At 41.0% G+C, this 8,313-nt stretch overlaps 1 protein-coding gene across 1 annotated transcript; it reads left to right on the top strand.

Annotated features, from left to right (window-relative positions):
• Nucleotides 1-6,922: 6,922 nt before the first annotated feature.
• LOC138361065 (uncharacterized) lies at nucleotides 6,923-7,486 on the top strand. Its single transcript, XM_069320540.1, has one exon. It carries the CDS (start codon nucleotides 6,923-6,925, stop codon nucleotides 7,484-7,486), a length of 564 nt encoding a protein of 187 aa, XP_069176641.1.
• The last annotated feature ends 827 nt before the right edge of the window (nucleotides 7,487-8,313 follow it).

Raw genomic sequence — 8,313 nt, 5'->3', positions numbered from 1 at the left:
TAGTTTAAATGCTTCTCATTTCATATTGGTTAAATCACGAGACCTGTCACAAATTGAAACACTCGGACGACAAATATTTGGGAAAGTGGATTCAAAGAAATTTGTAGAGTTATATAAGCAAGTTATTAGCCAACCCTACGGCTATTTGCTAGTAGATCTGGGCTCGAACACTCCATCTACGATAACATTACGCGGTAATATTGTTCACGAACCGCCCTATGAGATAGTTTACCAATGGTGAGCAAGAAAGATGTGCTGGAACGAGTATATAACGACCCCTCATCTAGCGGAGGGCTTGGAGGGGTACAGAGATTGTATAAGGCCGCCAAATTAATTAACTCTAGTATAACTCTAGCCGATGTAAAGGACTATCTGAAAAGCTCTGACTCCTATACGTTGCATTATTTACAACCGCATAAATTCCCTCGGCGTCGGGTGTTAAGCCCTAAACCACGACTATTTCAAGCTATAGACTTGGCCGAGATGAGTTTATTGGACAAACATAATGATGGAGTGAAATATTTACTCGTAAGCGTAGATATTTTCTCCAGGTACGCCCAAGTAGTACCCTTACGCGCTAAGGATGGGAAAAGCACCACTAATGCTCTAGCTTTAATTCTAGATTCACCTCATTCTCAGGGAGTGCGCAAAATTAATTCTGATCGAGGTGGAGAATTTTATAACGCCACTATGAAAAAAATGCTGACAGCAAGGAAAGTACAGTTATATAGCGTATTTTCTCAGGAGACTAAAGCTTCAATCGCTGAGCGGTTCATACGTACTTTAAAAGGTAAACTTTACAAGTTTATGACGGCGCAAAACACTTTAAAATACATGCAGGCTCTACCAGATATTGTGAAAACATATAATTTAACCCCACACAGAGGATTGAAGGGGAAGACACCTGCGGAGGTGCACGCTCTATCCTCGCCCAGCGAACACGCCAAACAATTTGATTTAATGTATAAAAGCCCGAGCAAATCAAAGAGAGCTGTCATTCCTCGATTGAGTGTTGGTGATACAGTACGCATCACGCTATCTGATCGCATTTCCAAGTTTAAGAAAGGGTTTAAGCAGCAGAACACCCGCGAGATCTTTACAGTTACACGTATTGATCGGAGACAACACATCCCTTTATACTTTCTAAAAGATCTGAATGGGGAAGAAATTGATGGTGGCTTCTATAAACAAGAATTAACACCAACACATTTGCCTCAAACCTTTAATATGGAGAAGGTATTGGGACAACGCAGAGTCTCTGGCAAACTCCAGTATAAAGTTAGGTACGCAGGTTATGATCGATCATTCGATCAATGGATTGATGCTGCTGAAATATTACATTTATAATGAAGAAGCCCTTAGTTTATAAATACAAGGAATTGATCCAACTATTATCAAAACTTCAGTATTCCTCGAGAAAGCAGTTGATTGAAAAATTGAAGAAACCACATATAAATTGTTTATCAGAAATTTTTAATAACTTTTTAAAAAAAAAAATTGCCCGTGCCTGACAAGGTCGTTAAAAAGTTGAAAAAATATAAATTGCTTATTCGGTCACTAGCCTGTAAGAAACCTTCTGTGACAACTAAGAAACAGATATTAACCAGCAAACGAGGAGGCAGTATTTTATCCATTATTTTACCAATAGCAGCTAGTTTAATTACACGGTTGTTCAGTAAGTAAAATGAAAGCCTTTTATCTCGTACCGCGTAAAATAGTGGACAACCGGAAAGCTGCACACAGCCCTGCTTACCCCACTGTGAAAGCGGTTGCTCGTCATCTTACTGTCAAACCACCTCCTCCTCCTCAGCTGCATACCAACCCTTCCATAAAACATTTAATAGATTTGAAGTTGAAAGTGAGAGATCACGAATATGCAAGATCCTTGCTAAACCATTATGATGCCACCGGAATCGTTCGTTGGGATCTGAATGGAAATGTATTGGCTCCAGTATCTGGCATACATATAATTAATGACATTATACATAAAATGACTGTGCTTAAATCTGTTTTTTTACCGGATAAACTCCCCATTGCTCAACTGTTTTTCACACTAACATCTACATCGCGAGATTTATTCCGTAATACTACGGCAAGCAGTCAAGTGTATGAACCTCCGTCTGTTAAGAGAAAGGCAACTGTCAAGATTGATCCTCACAGTAAAAGGAAAGCTTCCTGGATCGTATATTAACAGGTGAGTGTATATAAATGAGCGTGTAATGTGTAGATGGCTTTACTAGACAAAAAGCAGTCTAAGGAGATAGAGCGATGGACACTCACGTGATATACGCCACCAGCGTATCAGATACGCATTTATTCCCCAATAACATCCCCGCATCTTTCCAAAATCGATTGTTTAACCAGCTAGAATTAGATCCCAGGAGGAGTTATGAAATGTGTCTACAAAAATTACTCCTCCCCACTTCACATTACGTTATTAAGCGTGATAATCCTGAGGCATATATACGTGTTGGCGTTACGTATGAGAAAGTGAGCGAGGGGAAATACTTGCATTCAAAGCATTTATTATCATCTGATGTTTTAGCCGGAACTATAAAAGAAATTAATACCACGATTAATACAGAAATAGAGGCCATATTTTCAAGTAGTGCTAAACTGAGTTTTTTAGGAAAGTCATTAAAACAATTTTCAGCTAAATATGGAACGCATTTTATTAAATATGATTCTTCCTCCAATCGAAACAAGTTCACTACTGTGATTAGTGATGAGAATATTAGCTCTGCAACGGGGCATAAAAACATCAGTAGAGTTACATTATTATTTGGAACCGCTTTTGGGAAAGTGTTGGGCATAGTTCCAGAAATAGAATATGACATATTCGCAAAACGTCAGTATGCCTCGAGTGTAGTTAACACATGTCTATTCCCGCCAATGCCTAGAGGAGGAGTTGATATTCTGTGTGTTTATTGCGATAGAATCTCTTCTACTAGATATGGAAACCAGTCTGTAAATATTTTGGATGTAATCTCCCTAAATGGAAGTGATAACAGCAACAATAAAAAACTATATGTGCGTCTTAACACTAACATGATAGATTGCGTCAGCATCACTATTAGGGATCAAGATGGTAACCCAATACATTTTGATGAACGTGGGTGCACCATAGCAGTCTTGCATGTACACCCCGTTGCAGGAGGTATATAACACCAATGCTTTCCCGACACTCCTCATTCGTCTGAAACAAGCGGAGAAATGCGTGTCCTCTTTATTCCTCCCTCTGTTGAGGAATTATACATTCTGTTAACCCCTCCTAGAGGTGGTGGGACTGATGATATACGGATTTTCAACAGCAGTAGACGTTATACGCGAGGAGGAGGAATATTTTCCTTTTTAAGCGGTATAGCGCGTCGAGCAGCGCCCTTTATTATGAGGACTCTGGCCCCGGCTGCGCTTAGCTTGGGGCAGAACGTACTAGACGATATTAATAATGACAAACAAACTTTCAAACAATCTCTTAAGAAACGCGGAATTGAAACATTGACAGGAGTGGGGAAGCAAATGATAGGCGGAAGAGTGCAGAAAAAGAATAAACAAACAAAAAAATTAGTAAACATCAAACGTTTTACTAAAGCGAAATATAATGATGTGTTGTCATAACTTCTTCTCACTCGGTTGGTGTTGTCTAAAGCGCGAACATGGCCGGATATAACGCTCTGGGCCTCCAGGTGCCATTAGAACATTATACAGCTGCTGTTAGTGAAGCCTTTCCTAAAGTATTTTTCCCTCGATTGGTAGAATCAACAATTGCCAGCAGACAAACGGTGGATGTATTACCTGTGAATTCTGGGGTCAATAATAAGTTTACAGACACTTATCTGGAATTCATCATCAAGGGAGTGAATGGTCAACTGGTGGATTTATCATCTATAGCTTTTGAGTTGTCTATTGATCTAACCGAAGAAGATGGAATAACGCCTTTAGGAGATGCTAAAAAAGCATCGTTGGTGAATGGATTATCGCAAACTCTATTCAAATCCGCTATTGTGTATTTAAACGCAACAGTAGATGAAACCAGCTCATTATTCTCATTCTGGTCATACGTAAAGTTATTATCTACGATTTCTGGGTGTAAGGCTAACCGCTATGATAAACTGTCACAGTTTTTTAACCGAGTCGATCCTGGTAAAATTGAAGCTGGTTATTTCACTAATGCCTCGACTAGTGAGAAGCAGCGGATGACTGATATGAAAACGAGTGGTGTGAATACTTGTTTTAAACTAATGCTGGATGTCACATCCGTTAGTGAATACGTTTTGGATAATGTGGACATCAGGGTGAGGCTCGAACTTCAACCTGATAAGTGGCTTATACTCAGCGATAATGAACACGCTAATTTTAAATATAATATCAAGTCAACACGTCTATGGGTGGATCGGGTAATGCCATACCCTGAAGGATTAGTAGCCATTAATAAAGCCATGGTGCAGAACAACTCTCCTATTACGTATACTTTTAATAAAACTTTATACAAAACGTATATATTGGGCACAGGTCAGCGCTCTATAACAATGGACCAGCCGTGGGGGACTGTTATACCAGAACATTTATATATGATCATCCTTGATATGGAGGCGGTGTCTGGTGCATATAATCGCAACCCGCTTTATTTGGAAAACTGCGAGCTTAGTAAAGTATTAATATCGCAGAATAGCACTAATATTGTCAATATTGGGTGCGACTTCCCTCATAACTGCGCCAAGTTGTATTACACAGCATTACAAGCCTTAGGCTTCGATAAAGACAATATATTATCTTATGACACATATGTGAATGGTGGAACCATACTAGCCTTTAATTTACAACCCGAGGATATCGATGACACCATCCCGATCGCTTTGGAATTTAATATATTTAATCTGCGGATCGCTTTGGAATTTAAACGCGGAGTGGCTAGAAATAAAGTCATTCTAGTTTACGGCTCTACAACACGTGTGATCAGCATTAACGCGGATCGTCGCGTTATTTGCGATATGCGAGGATAAAATACTAATATGAATTGTTTGGAAATAAATGTGGCTATCAGAAGTAATTTAGGTGCTAGGGTAGACTATCTAGGATGTTTCCTAGCTGATGACGTACGGAAAATAAGGATAAAAATACATAAAAAATGACCTGTGGTGTTCATAATGAACACTCTGGACTCTGGTTCTCGTAATAAAATGGGCCATTGGATAACATTCTATGTAAATAAGGATGAAGGTAGAAGCGAGATAGTTATACTAGACAGCTATGCCAATCCTGCAATAGGATCTTATTCAAGATATTTCGAAGAGTTTATGTCTTACTTCCAAGACTATACCCTATATATTATGAAGAAAAGGATTCAATCCTTGAATAGTTACTTCTGTGGGAATTATGCCGTTTATTTTGCATATCATTTTTGCAGACTAGGCTTAGAGGCCGCCCTGCTTCACTTTGATGAAGCGTTTAAATATGGTCATTTTCGCAAGAATGATGAAAAAGTGTTGAAATTCAATTACGCTCAGATGAAAATGCCTGTGTGTAAGCAAACATTCTGCTTAAATGGTAGTGATGCTGAGTGTGAATCGCTGTGTGACGAAGTTGGCTAGGATGATACTGCGGTGAGTAATACTTTATGTAGGATTGAATGATGAACATAATAATGACTGTATTTATGTTTACAACATTGACAACAACGAAACTTATAACCTTTTCCCTTTCTACAGATTGACTGATTGACTAGCGTATCGGGAAGGATCGTTGGAGTGGATGAATGACTCCCAATCGGTCTGACTACTACCTGAACCCGTTCTAGAGATTGGCTGGTTGACTAGCGTGGTGGGAAGGTTCGTTGATCATGTTACGATATAGCTTACACATACTAAAAGGGAATGCACAGAACAATGGTTGATGGTATGGGAGCGGGTGGGGATGAGGGGTGGGAGTGATTGATGGCTGACAGGTGAGGGTCTGTCGTATGTACTTCGCTCCCCTCCTTAACGAATCCACAGTGTATGAGGACCCGCCGTGGGGCGAACATCTCCACTCTGAAGACAACGAAAACCCTTTAGACAAATGGCCCCACTTCCGCAGGAGGGTGCTCTCTCGTACACTCCTCTCCCACTTACGACTTCCTGTAGGGAAGCTAATGGACGTCCAGGCGTTCCTCTCAGGTATGGGGGTTCTCCTCTCCCCCCTCTCCAAACAACATATACACTATGTTGGATCCCCTCTCATCCTCTACTCACGATCATCAAACTATTATCATCATCATCACACAGGATTAAGTCTATGACAAACTCCTTCCTCATATTCCACTCTTATCCTTGTATTTTCATACGTCTTCCCAGAAATTCCCACATCTTCCCAGAAATTTCCTTTGTGTCTAGAGCGAGAGGCTGCACCTGCTCACCGCGTCTGACATGCGCCAAACTTCCGGGAAATTCCCCTCCCAAACCCTCCGCGACGACGACGACGGGCTGCGACGGCAACGACGCGCCGCGACGGCAACGATGCGCACCACCTGCCATCCAACAACATAACTTACTCTCTTTCCTGACCACATACCCAAACACAGGACGCTCACACGCGTCCGAAACACGCCAAACTTCCGGGAAAATCCCCCAAAACCCTGTGTGACTAGACACCTGCGAACCACCTGTCGGGTGCCACTCACCGGAGTGCCACCTGGCAGCTGGTGCGCGCGGTTCTAGTCGCACTTTACACTACTATTGGAATCCTTATGGGATTAGATGTCTACCATAAGTTTATCAAAGGAAAGGAAGAAAAACAAGGAATGAGCTTGTTACCATCTGCAGGTGGCTATTTGCTAACAGGCCCAGTATTACGGCTGAAACAACCCGCACCTGTAGACCGCCAACTTGCCAAACCAGTAATGGATGCATGACTTAGAGACCAGTCTCCACTGCAATTCAGAGACATGTCCGAGGATGAGCTTGATCCCCCTGTACATAAACTATGGGACCTGGCAACTCTCAGCATTGTCCCTGAACAAACTAGCCCAGATGACGACTGGACTTACAAACAATACCTGGACTCATTTATCTACAGATATAATCAATACTGGGTCAGGTTACCATGGAAGCTGAATCACCCTCAGCTACTCGTCAACCATTTTATGGCACATAACCAATTAAGATCACAGGTGTTGCACTTACAAAGACAGCCTGAGAACTTGAAGTTGTATCATGAAATATTACAGAAGCAACTCGATAAATTTATGGAAGTTGTCACTAATGATAACCCAAAGGAAGGGCACTACCTGCCACACCACCTTGTACTGAAAAATTCTGCTACTACCCCACTGCGGATAGTATTTACTTGCAGCTCTATGACGAGGCAGAGTAGTGTTTCGTTAAATGACTGCCTTCAAACTGGCCCTAGCCTGAGACAAAGGCTATATGACGTGTTGTTAAAGTTCCATATTGGGACTTACGGATATACGGTCGACATCAGCAAGGCTTTCCTTAGGGTAGGTCTCTAAGAAGAAGACCGGAACTACACAAAGTTCCTATGGATCAAGGATCCTAACGATCCAAACAGTGAATTAATCACTTACAGGTTTGCATCTGTTTTGTTTGGGGCCACTTCCTCACCGTTTCTGCTTCAAGCTACCTTAGATATGCACTTGAAGAAGTCCAATAGCCCAAACAAAACAGAAATTAGTAAAAACTTGCATGTGGATAATTTTCAAGGAACAACCAGCAGTGAGAGTAAACTGTTGAACATATACCATGAGGCCAATCGAGAATTAATGGGAGCCAATATGCCTCTCCAGTCGTGGGTCTCCAACAATGCCAAATTAAATCAACTGATCGCAACTGAATTTCCCGACTACCAGGTACCCGAGAGGACAGAGGTACTTGTACATACAAGACAAGGAATGGAACTAGTCTGTATCAGAAAATTCTCAAAGATGTTATCAAAAGGTCATTATTAGTATGCTTCATCTGTATCATAATCTTGTTTCTTGTACCAACTCTAACCAGGTATGGATATGTAATAAGTAAACTCAGAGGCAGTGTCGCCTCAACTCACAAAGTTCTAGGGAATCAAGTTAATGACAATGTAAACAATTAAGTTAACCAACATATATTTTAGCAATGATAAGTAGCATTATTCAAGCACTCGAACTGAAAGTTCACTCTGTCAGGATTACTAAACAACGTGAGTCATTACACAAAACTTTGAGAACCATTACAGCTGTCTGCCCCCAAGATAATCAACACAACACTTTGAACACGACTAAGTCACCTTAATGTTCAACTCACCAAGGACTACCTCGGTTCTAGGAAGTTGAATAGAGAAGGG

This window comes from Procambarus clarkii, unplaced genomic scaffold (genome assembly GCF_040958095.1).
Source record: "Procambarus clarkii isolate CNS0578487 unplaced genomic scaffold, FALCON_Pclarkii_2.0 HiC_scaffold_163, whole genome shotgun sequence".
Classification (NCBI taxonomy): domain Eukaryota; kingdom Metazoa; phylum Arthropoda; class Malacostraca; order Decapoda; family Cambaridae; genus Procambarus; species Procambarus clarkii.
Note: the sequence above shows the minus strand (reverse complement) of the source record. Positions and strands in the feature narration are given on the sequence as shown.

What these genes read in the sequence shown, in the direction of transcription:
- LOC138361065 (XM_069320540.1), top strand. Translation starts at nt 6,923, where the DNA reads ATGTCCGAGGATGAGCTTGATCCCCCTGTACATAAACTATGGGACCTG.